At 36.6% G+C, this 17,568-nt stretch overlaps 1 protein-coding gene across 3 annotated transcripts in view; it reads left to right on the top strand.

The window, feature by feature from the left end:
- The first annotated feature begins 859 nt into the window (after positions 1-859).
- ptpn4b (protein tyrosine phosphatase non-receptor type 4b) overlaps positions 860-17,568 on the top strand; it is a 36,253-nt gene continuing 19,544 nt past the window's right edge. The window contains exons 1-9 of one of the 3 annotated variants that reach the window (XM_077226110.1): positions 860-1,237; positions 11,863-12,017; positions 14,118-14,225; positions 14,722-14,764; positions 14,862-14,940; positions 15,123-15,167; positions 15,256-15,308; positions 16,766-16,886; positions 17,078-17,165. In XM_077226110.1, the coding sequence (XP_077082225.1) occupies positions 11,880-12,017; positions 14,118-14,225; positions 14,722-14,764; positions 14,862-14,940; positions 15,123-15,167; positions 15,256-15,308; positions 16,766-16,886; positions 17,078-17,165 (675 nt within the window). In that variant the 5' untranslated portion in view covers positions 860-1,237; positions 11,863-11,879. Of the gene's footprint in view, positions 1,238-4,549; positions 4,643-11,862; positions 12,018-14,117; positions 14,226-14,721; positions 14,765-14,861; positions 14,941-15,122; positions 15,168-15,255; positions 15,309-16,765; positions 16,887-17,077; positions 17,166-17,568 lie in introns of those variants that run through there. The other 2 variants (XM_077226112.1, XM_077226111.1) reach the window with 2 other exon arrangements.

Genomic DNA, 17,568 nt, shown 5'->3' with positions numbered 1-17,568 from the left:
ACAAGAAATTATGTAATTTACTACAGGAGAATATGCTGGAAACAGATCTGTAGCAGTGATGTGTTCTAAAATCGCTCTGTGACTTCATAATGGTTGCCTAGTAACAGAGAGGCTTTCTCTTGAACCCTAATCGTCATCTAAACCTGCTTTAAAGATCATCGGAGTCTGAACCTTCCATTTTAGAATGACAGAGTTCGATCTAGAGTTGTTGCTTCAATAAAGTGTTAATGGGATGTAATTATGTTAGAAGTGCAGATTCAGGTCACACCTTGGAAATGAGACATAAATACATCCTCTCCAGAAGATGGCGCTACAAACACACACAAGCTTAGACGAGAAGATGGTGAAGTTAAAGGGATAGTTCACCCAAAAATGAAAATTCTGTCATAATTTACTCACCATCAAGTTGTTTCAAACCTGTATGAGTTTCTTCATCTGCTGAATAGAAAAGAAGATATTTTGAAGATATTTTAGCCACTGACTTCCATAGTAGGAAGTAAATGGCTCGTGATTGGTTACCAACATTCTTCAAAATATCTTCTTTTGTGTTCAACGGAAGAAAGATTTGAAACAACTTGAGGGTGAGTAAGTAATGACAACATTTATTTATTTATTTATTTTGGTTGAACTATCCCTTTACTTATGTAGGGGCTAGTTTGTAAAATATTTGGTGTACTTCCTATGATATTCCATCACACATTTTCATGTTACAACTAAATTGCACCTTTAAGGCTGTTTTAAACTAAATGTACACAAATGATTCCCAATTTATGTATATCAGTCTGAGAAGTGAATCTTTTGCATTCTAGGCCCCGCCCCGCGTCTTGGCCACGCCCTCACGTCAGACCTATGAGAATGTAGGCGGGGCGTGTGCGGTTGCGCCATGTTAACGCTGCACGTTGCAGCCGCAGCAGCCAGTAGCGGCAATACAGAGACATATGCAGGATTATAGATCTAAACCCGGCCAGCAGCCACAGAAAAGATTGCAATTGCGTTTGAGGCTTTTATTTAATGCACCGCACCCAGAAGAAGCCAGGATCGCGTCCCCATTTTGGAATGATTATTTCTTACAGTGCCAGAGGCCCCTTGAATTGAATGTAATGTGAACATCTACAGCAATGTGGTTATTTTCCTGCAGATGAGCTGCCGTTTTATCCTCTCCCCCTTCCTATTCTCCTTCCATCATAAAACAAGATCATCTTCAATTCACTGGACTCTCCTAAACCTGTATATGAAGGTAAGCATGCGTTATGGTTGTATTTCTGTATTGGTGTCACCATTCATGCATGCATGCATGTCCTGTCTTCCTTTTTTATCCCATTGCATAGCAACCAAACCAACCAATGCAAGCTTCCAGATCCCTGAAATGGTGCACAGGCAGAGGCATAAAGCGTGCATTCACCTTGCACGCTGGTTTAAGGGACAGGTTGCTTCGGATGCCATGCAAATGCCTTTTATGTAACATCCCGGGTTTAATTTCTGCTGCATGTCAAGATAATCCATCCATACGATGCCCAAATGCATGCAGTGTGTCTGTGGTGTGTGTGCACCCAGGCAACCTGCATTGAATGCATAGTGTATTTCGTTCTGTTCTTGATACCTGGCAACCCTCTCAATGGCCTCTTTTCGAGATCCTTCAGCTGTCATGTGAGATATATTTGAGCTTTTGTGTTTATTTAAGGTTTATGTCACATCTGTACATCTCAGCTGCTCCCATTGTGCCTTATTTTCTCTGTCACATCATTACATAACCTCGGCTCTCATCCTTTGCATGCAAATAATCTGCTTGCATACAGTTGGATCCAGAGAGGACCTTATGTTGGTGCAATAAGATTTGTTTTAATGGTTTTCTGGGTACTACGCATCTCCCCTGGTTGAGTCGGTGACATCATCTACTGTTCTGTCCCCCTGGTGTGTGTGTGCGCGTGTGTGTGTGCGCGCATTCTTCAACAGACTGTAATGCAAGATGAGGTATTCTTCTGATAATGTGCTTGTTCTGATGAAAAGCCATTTTACATGTGAAAATTGACGTGTCATGCAACTCTATTCTGTTGAATTGTTTTTATTGCAGTAGGGGTGGATGGTCCTGTAAAGCTGGCTTTGGTTCAGGTGTAATAGGTGACACATGAATGAAAGCATGAATGACATCCTGTTGGTCTGTTAGCATATTTGTCTTCTCTTCTAGCTCAGTGGTTCTCAGCTGGTTTACATTGGATGTTTACAAGCGAAGTTTTTGGTATACATGCAGTTGGGAAAAAAAATAGCCTACTCGTAAAATTTGAAATAGGCGTGAAAATTTCCAATAGTGTCTTGTATGGAAATGTTTTGGGCTGCCACTTTAAATATCTTTGCCTTGGCTGTTTACACACAAAATTTTAAGTGTGCATGTAATTGGGGGAAAAAATTGCTTGTGAAATTTTAAAACCTTTTTTTTGTTTGTTGATAATATAGGCTATGCATTTATGTTGCTTGATAGGTCCAAGTGTCTTGTAATATTGTTTTTGGCTATTGCTTGACATCCAATGAAAGATTTGCATTGGATGTTTACAAGCAAAATTTTAAGTGTGTATGCAATTTGTAAGATATTACTCTTGTAAATTTTAACAATGTATGCAATTTTACCTGTAAAATGATACTAGTAAGGGCCAACAGTTCGTTTTGATGATTTTGACTGCTGCTTGACTTGGTCATGAAGCAAAACCAGTTGAGAACCACTAAGCTTACTTGCATAATTACTTGTAAAAATTTTCAAAGTTTACTTGTAGTTGTACTTAAAATTGACCATTGAAGTGTGTTGAAAATGCCATCAACTGCATAGGTCCAAAATATATGCAGAATTTGACTGAATTGGAATATTCACAATTTTTTAAGTGCATAAATGACAACAGAATAAATGCACTTGGAACAAATAGTGGGGTAAATATTGTATTAGTATTGGTCATATTACAAGAACATTTGCTTTTAAAACCATAAAGTTTGATTTGTCTTGGCGGTTGACAATATGGCTTCCCCTGACTAAAGATTTTTTTTAGTCAAATAGTAGTCGTACATTTACACCATAAGACGACTAATTGCATGTTTATATTAATTTTATTATTTTAATACATACTGCGAGTTTGAATATATAGCCATTTGACGCTCAAGCGCACACATAAAGCTTGCCGCAAAGCATCAGCAAAAATAATGATTATTAATGTGTCGGAAATAAAAAGCAAGGAGCCATTTTTTTATTTTTTATAATTAAACTATTGATTTTAGTCAGTGTTGGGTACAAAGATGAAATTGACGATGCTGGCACGCCATCTCCACTGTATAGTGTACGCATTTAGGGAGAAATGCACCTTTCATACGGATTACAGTATACAGATTTTAAACTGGGTAGAGTATTTATATTGGTTCGTTTAAAAGTAGACATTTCAAGCTTTCTATATTTCTTGTGTCTGTACTAACCTATATACTCTGAGTTTCGGTTCATTTATGTGACGCGCTCTCCAGTTAACGGAGACCGAGATGGCAGAAAGCGCATCCTGTTTGTTTTCTTTATTTTACAAAAGCACAATGTTTTATTGTGAGTTTACATAAACAAATTAGACCCTTTACAGTTTTGAATGATGCATTACTCTATTATCTATAGAAAAGTTGATTTCCGCTGTTATCAGGAAAAATGCAAGTGATCGCGCCGGCTAATACTTTAGCTTCCACAATCTGCATTTGGATATGCGCCTAATAATAGCGCATTTATTAACATTTATCAAGTTTGGTTAACATTAGAGTTATGTAAAGTTTCTACAACGTACATGTTTCAAATGATAATAAGCCATATTTAAAGACGATAGATAAGCAAGCGTTTGGATTTCCTGCCAGTCATTCTGGATTTACCACAAGGACCCGCCGTTAACGATCTGTCCCTTGTGACTTCGCCACTTCAAGTGGAGGTTTTTTTTTTTCTGCGAGTAACTGACAAAATAAAATTTTGGTCGACTAAACGTTAATTCGAAGAGAAGAGGCTTAGTCGACCAAAATTTTATTTCGTCAGTTAGTGGGCATTAGATAGTGCCTATGGGGGTAGCCCTAGTTGACAATGACATCAACAACAAAAGATATGTAAATCGTTTTTTTTTATTTATATAAATACAAATTAAAATTCTAATTTGTTTAGCAATCTTAACTCTGCACAATTGTTGCCTTTTATTATTTTTTTATATTATTATTATTATTATTGGCATTCCGCATTGTATTTTCCCTTGATGTTCACAGAAATTAATCAGAACACTCTGTAGCTTATGCTGCTTTTGTTAAAGGTTATGATAACATAAGAGAGAAAGATGGAAATATTGGGTTCGAAGGTGGTTTAGGGGGGCTGACCGAGAGAGTTTTTTTGGGGTGGGGATAAACTCATTTTGTAACCCCACTGTCTGAGATCTACTGAGGTGTTGGTGGTCTGATCCCCACTCAGCGGAAAATTCTAAGTGTTTCGGTGTTTGTGGTATTCGATGACATCCGGGGAAACTTCTACAGAAAAGAAATGTTCCGTCACACACATGCTCTCTCACTCACACACACACACATCACAGTTTAGCAAGTTATACAAAGAGATTATCCTTTCTGCATTGACACGCATGACAAATAAGGTTGTGCTGATGTAAGTATCAGATTTAACAGTTATTTTTAGGAGTGTTTTTGAGATCTTACGATTAAAAATCTTTGCGGTTCTTCTACTTTGAATCTTTTCATATTTTCAACAATGTCATCTTAACAGTAAGTTTGATATTTTAAGAAACAGTGATGCTTTTGTTTCAAAAGTCTTTTAAAGGTACAATGTAAATTTAGTCGAAGGTATGTCGAAGGAATGCTCATATGCATTTGTTACTGATTTTGTCTGCCAGTTCCTTTTCATGTTGATTGTGTCATAGTTTAATAACTGGAGTAAGTTGGGTGTGGGAGTTTGAATAGGCGGCTGTGACTGTGCTGAAAGGTCACATGTTTGCTCCTACAGGTCATGAACTCTGACCCCCTGTTGTTTACGCAGCTGCCTTTTAGTGTTATGGGAGCTTGATTCGTACAGTGCGGACATGTGTAAAGAAACTTAGTTGCGTCCATTTTTAGAAACTACTAAAAAAATGTAAAAATAAACTTTAGGCAACTGTTAATGATAAATGATACAAATGCCATTTCAACGGGCTTCAGGAGAAGATAATGCTTGGGGTATTTTAAAGAAAAATATTTTTTTTCTTGTTTGTTTGTAGATACCTTTCAGATTCACCCTTAATTCACCCTCATGTCGTTCCAAACCTGTATGACTTTCTTCTTATGTGAAACACAGAAGAAGATATTTTCAAAAATGGTTCTGTTTTTTTTTTGTTCTTATATTGGAAGTCAATCGGGTGTTCTTTGGAAATTAAATAAAAGATTAAAATCTACTTTTAATGTCCAAATGACGCTAGCGCCAAATATCAATATTTTAATTGATAAATTAAGGCGCTTTAAATTGATTTTCCTGCTCCCAGTGTCGCTACTTCATGGCTCCTCAAGGTGGCGCTCAACACATGAATGAGGGAAACCTGAACGCAAGTTAATTAGCCTAAGAAAAAGAGTTTTAAGTCCATTTAAGTCCAAAGTCTGAACACACTTTTATACCATTAATGGGACAAACATGTCGTAAATCGACATCTTTGACGCTCTTCACTGAGCGCGTCCACAGATACACACGGGAGAGTTTTAAACCAGGCGTCTATCAGCAGATAAAGAGCATAAAGATGTCAATTTACTATATGTTTTGGAAGCGTTGATCATTGTAGCCAATCACAGACATATATGTTGAGCGTGTGAATAGGGCTGGGCGATATGGCCAAAAACAATTATCACGATACATTTTTTATATCAGTCTATATCGATAATTATCACGATAAATGTCAAATCTTTATTTCTTTCAAGTTTAAAGGCAGATTTTCACTCCTAAGTGAAAGTTGTAGAAACCATAGCATTAATTGTGGTTTTAAACTACTCTTTATTGTCAGAACATATCATGACAAACACTTGACAAACAGGTGAACATTTCACAAATCTGAGGTAGAACATTCAAACATTTGTCATTTTTCCTTAACAAAATAAATATCTGAATAGAAAAATATATTTCTTAGTTTCTGCATGTGCTAATGGGGGATATTGTTGTTTCAAGTCTTGAAACAGGTTTTTGTTGCCTGACTTTGATGGCACGTATCTTCAGCACAGTTTGCAGTACCGGCTGCAATATTAATATTACATGTTTTGTCTCGAAACGCATATTTGACAGTGAGTTCTCAAGCTAATACTACTGTTAAATTTGTTCATTAACAAAAACAGTAACATCTGTTAAATCTGGTCATTCAGTATCATGCATTTAGATCATGATAACCACAGATAAAACCAGGCATAGCCTATAGCACTTCACTATCATGGCAAAATGTAACTTTATGGTTTCTATGGTATTTGTATGAAAAACAGTAGCCTAAATACATTATGAAATACTGTAATTATATTCCATTAGTCATTTAATACATTGACTTTATTAATAATATAATACAATTCAATATGTATATTCCACATTTCATGGTGCAGTTAATATTACTAGGCTAAGGTTACAGTAAATCCAGGGTAAATGGATTCAGTATCAATTCAGATTCTGACTGTATCGTTGCGCACAGTGTTTCTACTGTTTGTCAGTGCTGTTTCATCTGCCTTTAAACTGGTTTAAATCACTGAGACATTTGTGTTCTTCGCTGAATTCAAACGCTTCTCACTGGATCTCGTGAGCAAGACGATCAGAGTAAACGCATCTGCTCTAGTGAGCTCGCGCTGCGCTGCCGTTTGGACTTTGAGCCGAGCGGATAAAGGGTCCGTATGTTCAAACCGGAGTCGGACAAAGATGGAGAGACTCAAGAACAAGTGACAACATGTAGAATGCAACAGGACATTTCTGAATGTTTAGTTGATGAATTTATAGTTGATGTGGAGTTAACTATCTTCTTGTCATTAATTAGCATATTATGTAATGATAATCTATAAATAGTGTTCCCGGGGATGGGGTTTATGTAAATTTTAGGGTTAGTGATGTCACTAACCGGGGAGGAAGCTTGTGTAGTCCCTACCAGCCGTATGTTGTAGTCCTTAAAAAGTGATTTCTGTAAAAGAAAATATCTCCCTTTGCTTTGTACTTTAAGCGTTGTAACTTTGCAGATGTTCTTTATGCACAAAAAGCAACATTACACCCTAACTAAAGTTAAAAAAGTGAAGCAGTTAAATGTGTCAGTTTATACACAAAGAAAAGTTTAAGCTTTTAAAAAGTATAAGCATAAAATGTTTAATTTACTTCATGTTAAACTCAATAGACATTTTTTTTTGCTATTTTTTAACAGTTTCTAATAAAGAGAGAGAACCTGCACTTAACGTTTTTACGGCCATTTTGTTTTAATAGTTACAGTAGTATAGTATTGTAAGTTTAATAGTAACAGATATTGTGATGTATCATTATAGGATTGTCTAGCAATATATCGATTATTGCAGAATTTCTGTATCTTGATATTATCCGTATCATGAACCATGTATTGTGTATCGTATCGTGAAGTACCTGTGATTCCCACCCCTAGCCACGACTAGGCCTTAGTTCAATTAGGACATTACTGGTGTCCATCTTGAGACAAAACAATGACACTGCTATATTTTAAGATATGCCAGTGCAATTTAATTTGTTAAAACAGCTCAAACAGTCATTTTAGTCTGGAACTAGGCTTAAAGGGACATTGTGTAGGAATTTCTTAGCCTGGGACACCAGACTCTCGTACATTTCATTTGTACATAGTCAGCACCGCTCCATTGGCAAGCGTTAACTTCCTTGTAGGCGGGTACTCTATTGAAGTCTAAAACTATTGGATCTGCCCAGAGTCACTCTGGATCTGCCATAACCAATCTCTAACATCTGGTCGTGATGTATGCCTAGCGTTTGCCTTAGCCAACTCATTCACCACTAACGGAGCGAGCTGGAAAATCAAACTTCAAACCGAAAATCAAACCAAACTCCGTGGGGAGGAGGGCCACAACATCATTTTGGGGGTTCTCTCAAATTTCAGACCTGTGTCCCATCTGTCTTTTCTCTCTAAAGTTCTAGAAAAGCTTGTCTTCATACAACTTCAAAACCACATTTTTGAAAAATTTCAATCCGGTTTCAGGGCACGCCACAGCACAGAATCTGCACTGCTAACAGTGCAGAATGACATCCCGCTATCCTTGGACGCTAAAAAACCTGTGCTGTTGGTAATGCTGGACCTTACTGCAGCATTTGATACGGTGGACCATTCTATCCTCCTGATCCGTCTGGCCCAGCAGATGGGCCTTCAAGGACCCTTGCTGCAGTGGTTCAAGTCCTATCTTGCAGATATAACTTTTTCTGTGATGATCAATGATCTCTCTTCTTCTCCAGCCCCATTTTCTTCTGGTGTGCCACAGGGTTCCATCCTCGGCCCTGTTCTATTTTCTTTGTACATGCTCCCCTTAGGTTCTGTGATATCCTGGCATAATGTCTCTTCCCATCTGTATGCAGACGACGTACAAATCTATCTGCCAGTTGCCCAGAACTCCCCAGACACACAGTCCATTCAGACATGTCTGGATGACATTAAACATTGGCTGTCACAAAATTTGCTCTGTCTAAATGAATCAAAGACTAAATTTATCCTATTTGATGAGGAATTCTATTCCATCCTATTTCCCACCCACCTCAGTTCTGTAGTCAGGAATCTTGGGGTGATTTTGGACAGTAGTCTGAAGCTCGACAAACAGGTAGACTCTTTGATCAGGGCAAGTTTCTTCCAGCTTCGTCGGTTGACCAAGGTCAAACCATTCCTCAGCGGTAGTGACTTCGAGAAAACAATCCACGCTTTTATTAGTTCACGCTTGGACAACTGCAATGCTCTCTACATCGGGTTAAATCAGGCCTCTCTGCACCGTCTACAGCTTGTCCAGAATGCAGCGGCCAGGCTTCTTACCAACACCCGTAAACATGACCACATCACTCCTGTCCTGCACTCTCTCCACTGGCTTCCAGTCGAGTTCAGAATCCAGTTTAAGATCCTACTGTTCGTTTTTTGCTCCATCCATGGAGCACCTCTTTATCTGTGTAATACGCTGACCCTTTATCAGCCCAGCAGAGCCCTGCTAAACAACAAAACTAAACAAAGATTGTTCTTGCTCCGGCTTTAACTTCTTGATATTCGGCAGCGTTGACACAACTCGCTCGCATCTTTCTCAACCATTACTGAACTACAACTCAAAATAACGCACGACATCAGCGTCATCGTTCTCAGCCACTCCCTCTGTTCGCTGATTGGCCCGGTAAAAAATTGATCGGAGAAAACCAAAGACTACAGCACAATCCCAGACCTAGTACTGAAGGAAGATGAAAATTGAGCGGATGTACGTAGGAGGGCGGAGCCAGGCTAGGAATTTCTCCCATCTAGCGGTGAAATTGTATTTTGCATTCAAACGAATTGTGCTCTCCAGCACCTCGCTTTTTCAAATGCGTGCTGTATCTACGGTAGCTGTTATGTACCAAAAAGCTATGACAGGATGTCTTCTAATAGCACTTTTCCTGAGTTTTCCTTCGGGTGAACAGGTTTGTTATTTCAAACAAACTGCAACTTGACACAACGAACAAACAAATGTTACAGTATGAATAATAATAGTGCAATTCAGCCTTTTAAACTTGCCGGGGCAGTGACAAGCGCCTATCACTGCTCTGCTCCTCCGGTTCTGCTGCTTTCAGTTAAGTGACGCTGGCTCTGAACGAAAACACGTTCTGGAAACGCGTTGGCCTAGTACTTTTTGACCCTCTCTGCTATTAAATTTTTTCCAGATGGCGGAACGACATGGAAGCCTCCATAGACCTACCCGTCACATGTATATTAAGATAATAAATTATTCGTTTACGAGGATAAGTCAGATAATTGGCAGAGGTATTTGTACACCATTGAGGACATATTTTTTAATAAAAATATTGATTTTAGATAATAAAATACCTAAAAAACTACACATAATCCCTTTAAGCCTTGTCTGTGAAACCGGAGGAAAGACACTAGATTGGGTGGTGTGGAGTCAGAGACCCAACAGTTGGTTACAAACTCTCTAGAGTTAGAGATTTTAGCTCTAGGAAACTCACTGTAAAGTTTTTGATTCTACGCGTCGTCACCAAGTCTAGAGTATTTGGTTCTAGATGTCTTGCTCTAAAGAGCATTTCATCATGTCATATTTATTAATTTAAGTACATTTTACTAATGCATCAAAAAAAAATTTTTACCCAAGCACCGAAACCATAATTTTAATTTTCGTTTAGTTCGAAACCATGTGGGTTATTGTGTAATTGAACTCTTTATTAAGTTCTTTCATAACAAGCCACCTCTTGATATTTTAGCAGAAAAAGATTCACGAATTGCTTCTCTAGAATTATTTTCGTATGTGCGTCCACACTGCTGATATATTTACTTGTTTTAGTTCATCTGTGTTTTGTGCCACAAATAGACTCGGACACAGTCAAAATGCTCATGTTAAACGTCACATTTCAATTCCTCAAACTATTTTGGCTGAAACCTACAATTCATTTTTTAGCTGTTTCGGCCAAATATTGAGTTGCCGAAAATTCAGTCCATCGCTAGTAAATTGTACTCTCATTTTAGTTGTTCAGTTTAAACAAAATTTAAGTTGACGAGGAAGTTCTAAATAAACCAAATATTCAAACATTATATATAAAAATGTATCAACATTTAGTTTCAAGCAATTTGCAATTTAGTTAATTCTTTGTTCTTTATGTCTTTAATTATTTATTGTCCGTGTTTTAGTGCATTGTTACAGAAGTAGTGCATTCACAACAAGACTTGCACATTCTGACTAGCTTGTAACTTAATCTTCAAATGTTTGCGACATTTTGTACACAAGAAAAATTTATGTTGATGTGAATAAATTTGATTGATTATATATGTATAAGATGTGTTAATTTTTAAAAGTTAATTAACCCACTATCAGTGTGCATTAGCTTATCTGTGTTCATTGTTAGCGTTGAAATCATTGTTAGCATAGTTCATACTTTGCGGTATTGTTTTTTCTTGTCATATTTTCGTTAACACAATATTTTAATATCTGCATTAATGTGCAGTTTTCACTGTTTTCGTTATAATTAATGGTATCATTGCCAATCAGAAACTTGGTCAGGTTTGAGAAACTGTGGCTGTAAAATCCTATGTCTCTTTTTGCTAGATGGTCAAAGGAAGAATTTATTTTTTTTGCTCTTGTAGAAATTGTAGAAATTCTTCTGTATTATTTGTGTCTCTTTGGAAAAGGTATTTATATTAGAAAAGATGGAGCAATTTCAAAGAGAAACTCTTCAGTTGGCTGTTAGTCTTGAGGAAACTGGTCAAAATTGACCTTGTTAGCTTAAAGAAGAGCGTTTAGTAGTATCACTGAAACCTTGAATGAAACCGTTTAATGTTATGAATTTCAGCAGTTTCAGAAGCTGAAAAAGGTTAGCTCACAGGGAAAAAAAAAACTTCCTTTATGAGTTTCTTCAATTGACAAACCATTGTATAGCTGTCGTGTTTTGATTTTTGCTTTCTCGTTTCTACTAGTAGAACCTCAAAGCTAAAATCTAAAAAAACTGCTTGTTTTATAGCTGTTTACAGGAACCTTTTAGGTGGAGTACTGATGAATGTTTGTGAATCATGTGTGCCGTAGGATCACATGTACTAGTGTGTTTTTTACACTGCTTAATAACGTGTACCGTCGTGGTGAACCCGGGTCAGCTGAGCTTGTTGGTGACCTTTAGCCATGTGTGTTTTGCAGACGGAGTGGGGACCGTAATGACCGCACGCTTCCGGTTGCCTGCTGGCAGTACTTACGATGTGGGAGCGTTGGAGGAGGCCAGAGAGAGACAGCAAGCGCAGGTGGTGTGTAACGTTTTACTGCTGGACAACACAGTACAGACCTTCAGTGTCAATGTGAGTACACACGTGTTTAACCTAAGCTACTTAATCAACCCTTAGGACTAGTTGTTTTCCTAAAAGAGGCCAAATTTTGATTTAATATTAAACTTCAGTATACTTTGTGCTCCATACTTGAAAATCATTTGGAACGAGCATGTTCCTTCTTTTGTAAGTGATCAGTTTAGGTTTTCATTTGGTGGATAACAAAACATGCAAAAAATCCCATATATTTACACTAAAGGTTACTGGGTTGATTTTGTTTTTTGTTTTTTGGACTTGTGCTAATAAGAAACCAACTAGCAGTAGCAAGCAACCAATCAGAATCCTCCAGCAAGACGGTAAAAACCAATCAGAACACCATAGCAGCTGCATAACAACACCCTGGCAACCACTCAGAACACTCAAGGATCTTGGCAGCAGGCCAACACCACTCACATTTACTTCAGAAAATGAAGAAAAAAAATCAAGATTAATTTAACAGTACTTCAATCTTAACTTACTAAGATTACAATAAATGTAAAAACTCCATTCATTTTCTCCAGAGGGAAATTAGTTTTTAACAATATTTTCTAAACCTTTAAAGACAGACCTGAGTTCCGATGTTGTTAATCGATGGTATATGCTTTTGTTGAAGCCATCTGTTCGCATTCATTTCTTCAAATTTTTTAAATCTTAATTATAGAAAAATGATTCTTAATTCCTCTATGGCAAAGTCTACTTGCAGGGAACATCCTCTCCCATGAAGCACAACAAATTACATAATCAAGTCTGCCAAAATACTTAAATATTTGTACATATTTGACAGTAAATTATGTGTTGTTTATATAGATATAATCAACAACTTTATAATTTTTCATTGTCATGTGCAATGTAAATGATGACAGGACTTTTACTTCTGAGTGAACTGTTCCTTTACTAACCGCGAGTACGTGTTTTAGAGTTGTGTGGATAATGATCTTCTAGAGGTTGTAAGTTCAATCCCAGGTAGAGGTGACCCAGAAACCGCAAAGTTATTGATGTCTCTCAGTTTGGCTGTATCAGCATTTTACTCTTGAGCTGCAGCGCTGCCGTTAGTGTGCAATAAATTGGTTTGGATGAAAAATGTCTGCTAAATGGCAGGTCGGTAAGAATCACCACAGGAGACCAGCCGTCTATGAGGTACAATAGAGGCTGACTGGAGTTATGCGATGTGGCGGCTCGGGTTGGTTTTCCGCGTGGAGCTCAGAGGGGCTGTTTCGGGCAGATGCTTCACATTCCTGGGTTCGACAGAAGCGTGTCCTGAGGCCATGGCTGTCATGATCATACATGCTGAACAGATCTGCTGGGCTGAAGGGTTAAACTAGCTTGCAAATGTTTGTCTATTAAAACTGCCTTGGATTCAAAGGATAATATTTCAAGTCTCATGTTTTCGTTGGGTAATAAAATAAATTGGTAATAAAACATGCGGTTTTAACTATTCTATATATAACCATTGCACTATATTTACTGGTTTATTGTGAAAATACCATATTTTTGTGGGAATTTTGTTGAAATAAAAAACAAAACTGCTTGTCCAGAAACATGGTATTTCCATGGTACCTAATGATGAAAATGGTGTGTTTCCATGCCAGGTCCAAAAGAAAAATCTTTTTTTTTTTTTTTTTTTTGATTTTGTTTTTGTGTTTGGTGTGTTTTGATTTAGTTTTTGTGTTTGTTGTATTTTTGTTTGCTGTATTTTGGTTTGGTTTTTGTTTTTGTTTTGTGATTTAGTTTTGTTTTTTTGTTTGGTTTGTTGTTTGTTTTTATTTGGTGTTTGGTTTTTGTATTCTTTTTCTTTTTGTTTTGTGTTCTGGTTTGGCGTTAGTGTTTTGTTTGGCTTTGCTTTATTTTGTGGTTTGGTTTGATTTGTGTTTTTTATTTGGTTTTGTGGTTTGGTTGTTGTTTTCTTTGGTTTTTATGTGGTTTGGCTTTTATTTTGTGATTAGTTGGCTTTTGGATTTGGTTTTGTTTTTGCTTAGTTTCTCTGTTTAATTTAGTGTTTTTGTGGGGGGTTTTGGTTTGTTTTTGAGTGTGGTTCTATTATTTTTATATTACAGTGCAGAACTTATATGAATGCACACTTTTTGTCTCTTGTAGAAGCAAGATCAGGGGCGGGTATTGTTGGATGTAGTGTATAAACACTTGGAACTAACTGAGCAAGACTACTTCGGCCTTCAACTAGCCGACGACTCTTGTGACAGCCAGGTAGGCGCTTACTTGTCACTCAGCCGTCATCATCGGCAATAGACACCCATAAACCCTTGTTCATTCAAGCAGCACATCATGTTGCGCAAAAGAGCATTGAACCTGAAAAATGCATATTTTTTGCATATCAATGATATGAAAGATGCAAAAGTATTTTCCCATGTACCTTGTTCATTTTCAGTCTATTATTTATAGCGAATACGAAGCAGTTCAGTAGTTATTTTGGTTTCTAGACACAGTGTCTGCATAAACAGGAAAGTTGAATCTCAGGTCACACATTAAAACTGCTCTCTGTTTCTGCTCCTAGAAAACGAGGTGAATGTTTAATTCATTGCGTTTGATGTTGTAGATTTCTTTTTTTTTAATTGACATGCAATTTTGGTGTCTTTCACATTGCTGAGTTTGTGTGATTGTCATGAAAATGTTGTGCTATGAGTAAAAAGGGGCCTAAATTTCATACACGCTGTTTTATATTGTTTATGACTGTGTGTTTCAGAGGTGGCTGGACCCAAACAAATTTGTTAGAAAACAGCTCAAAAGTAGGTAATTCTTTTTTACATTTTTAAATTTGAAGGTTTTTATTTGTATGATGTATCAGAGTAAAATGTTCTTTTTGTAATTATTTTTAATTTCCAGGGCCATCCCCACATAATCTGAGGTTCAGGGTGAAGTTTTTTGTGAGTGACCCTGGTAAATTACAGGAAGAATACACAAGGTACAGTTATTATTTTTATTTTTTTACACTCCTACGCATATGAAAAGTAAAAATAAAACTTAAATCATATAAATTAAATCTGTGTATATCGTAAAAAATAACACATTTTCTCTCTCTGGAAGATCGTTACGTATGTATCAGTGATTTTGTTTGTGATTTTTGTATTTATTTTTTTATCATAGATATTTGTACTTTTTGCAACTGAAGCAGGATATTCTGAGCGGCAGGTAAGGATACATGTTCTACATGTAAAATGTATAATTTTCCCTCTCAAAGCCAATCTCATGTGACAATTTTGATTTGTTTCTTTGCTAGGCTTCCTTGCCCACAAAACACGGCAGTTCTTTTGGCTTCTTATGCAGTTCAGGGTAAGTATTACAGATTATTTATGCATTAACAATTAGTGGTCCTATGGGTTTTTCAGTGCCAATATCAATAGAGCATGATAGCAGCCATTTACCTAATTTTAAATTTAATTTTGACAGATATTTTGAAATGCCTTCTGACATTTTGGCAAATAAAAAAACGAATGTAATGAGGTGCATTTTTGTTTCTGTATTTTGTATCTTTGTTTCGTGTATTGTGCGAAGTATATCACTTGCCATTCATCATACTTAAACATCAATTTTAATGACGCAAATTTGAGGAACTGATTGCAGACTCTCTGACCTGTGGTTTTGTTTGGCTGGTGATCTAACCGTCCGCACAGGATGCACAAAGGCTGTACAGTTTGCCAAATAGTTCATGATCTGCCTTTTGTCTCTTTCCTGTCCTTGTCTGACCCATTTCCAGTAATAAAACTCAAAGATGTGGTTGATTATTGCATGATTAACAATATTTTGTAGTTGCCAGTCATGTTACACACAGCACAGCTTACATTTGATTCTTTTATTGTATGGAAATCGCATATGTTTGCTCTGTTTTTAATAGTTTATAGTTTAATATATTCATTAAATTTTTTTTCTTTTAATTTTTTTAAGGGTACATATGATTTTTTTTCTTTTGTATTTACAACATTGGGTATTAGTGCTATTTTTCATAGTGCTGACTTAAAGTTAATAATTAATAAAACTAATAATTTAATAGCTGCTAAATGAACATCAGACATTCTTTAATGCTTCAAATTTAAGTTAAATGTACTTACAACTTTAGTTTTAGTGTTGATTTTGTCCAGAACATTTTATAAAATTGTTTAATGCTTCAAATTATGTTGAGAAAATTATACAAAATAGTTTGTTGCTATAAATGTACTTGAAAATTTAATTTGTTTTTGTGTTTTTTTTGTTGAGAAAATTGTACAAAATTGTTCCATGCTTCAAATTATGCTGGGATAAATGTACTTGCAAATTTAGTTTTACTGTTTTTGTTGAGAAAATTGTACAAACAATTGTTTATTGTTTCAAATTATGATATTGAGATAAATGTACTTGCAACTTAAGTTTTGGTGTTTTTTTTACGAGAAAATTTTACAAAATTGTTAAATGCTTAAAATTGTAATGTTGAGATAAATGTACTTGCAACTTTAGTTTTAGTGTGGGGGTTTTGTCGAGATTTTTATTTATTATTAATTATTGTTCATTTTATTAGGTTATTGCCTACAAATGTTTTTGATAAAAACGATCAACTTATCAGTATCAGCCAATTTTTGATTTTATTAGGGAATAAAAGTAAATGGTGTCAATTTTGATTCTTATTGATTTTAAGGGGTCTCCAGTAGCTTCTGTGAGGAAACTGGAAGCCTGACTCTATGAAAGGGTGAAAGACACATTGTGCCTCACATTCACATACACACACACATGGTTTCTTGGCCTGTTTTGTGTTTCAGCTGAGTTGGGGGACTACAGTCACTCCGAACATTTGTCTGGGTACCTCTCTGAGTACAGCTTCATTCCCAACCCTCCGCAGGACTTTGAGAAAGAGGTCGCCAAACTTCACCAAGAGCACAAGTAAGACATGTCCATGAAATCCTCCAGTGTGTTAAAGAGTCTTATATTTAACTGAGTGTCAGTGGAGACGGAGGAACAAAGGGTCACAGCTGAACACACACACACACACACACGGGCAGATTTGTGGAACAAGGCGGTTCATTGTTTGTGGATCTCTGAGATTGAGTCTCTCTTCTCTCTCTCTCTCGCAGTGGACTCACACCAGCTCAGTCCGAGTTTAACTACTTGAATGCTGCGCGGACGCTGGAGCTGTACGGCGTGGAATTGCACTATGCTCGGGTGAGTGACCGGCCCGTCTTACCCCACTTGCTACCCCTATTGTTTCATGTGGTACTGCAAACAAACACTAGAGGCTTGAATGATATCTGGTGCCACTAACAGGGCATGGAGCCTTGTTTTGTGCCCACTTGCCCACTAATTTTAAAATATAAAGTTTTAATTTGTTTGTCTGTCATTCATTCTGTCATCAGTCTGTTTTATTGGTCGATCTATTGTTTATTCGGTCATTCTATATATTGTAGTATTGCACCGAAATTATTATTTTATTTTTTTCTGTAACTAAAAGCGAAATTAAAGTTTTCATTCAGCTGGAAATCAAAATGGAAAATAAAGTTTGTTTACTAATCAATTATTCAAATCAAATTTTATTTAATTATCACTAAAGTAAAACTTGTATATAAAC

The sequence above is a fragment of the Siphateles boraxobius genome, unplaced genomic scaffold (assembly GCF_051911475.1).
Source record: "Siphateles boraxobius isolate OS27281-9 unplaced genomic scaffold, OSU_SipBor_1 13, whole genome shotgun sequence".
In the NCBI taxonomy this organism is placed as follows: Eukaryota; Metazoa; Chordata; class Actinopteri; order Cypriniformes; family Leuciscidae; genus Siphateles; species Siphateles boraxobius.
Note: the sequence above shows the minus strand (reverse complement) of the source record. Positions and strands in the feature narration are given on the sequence as shown.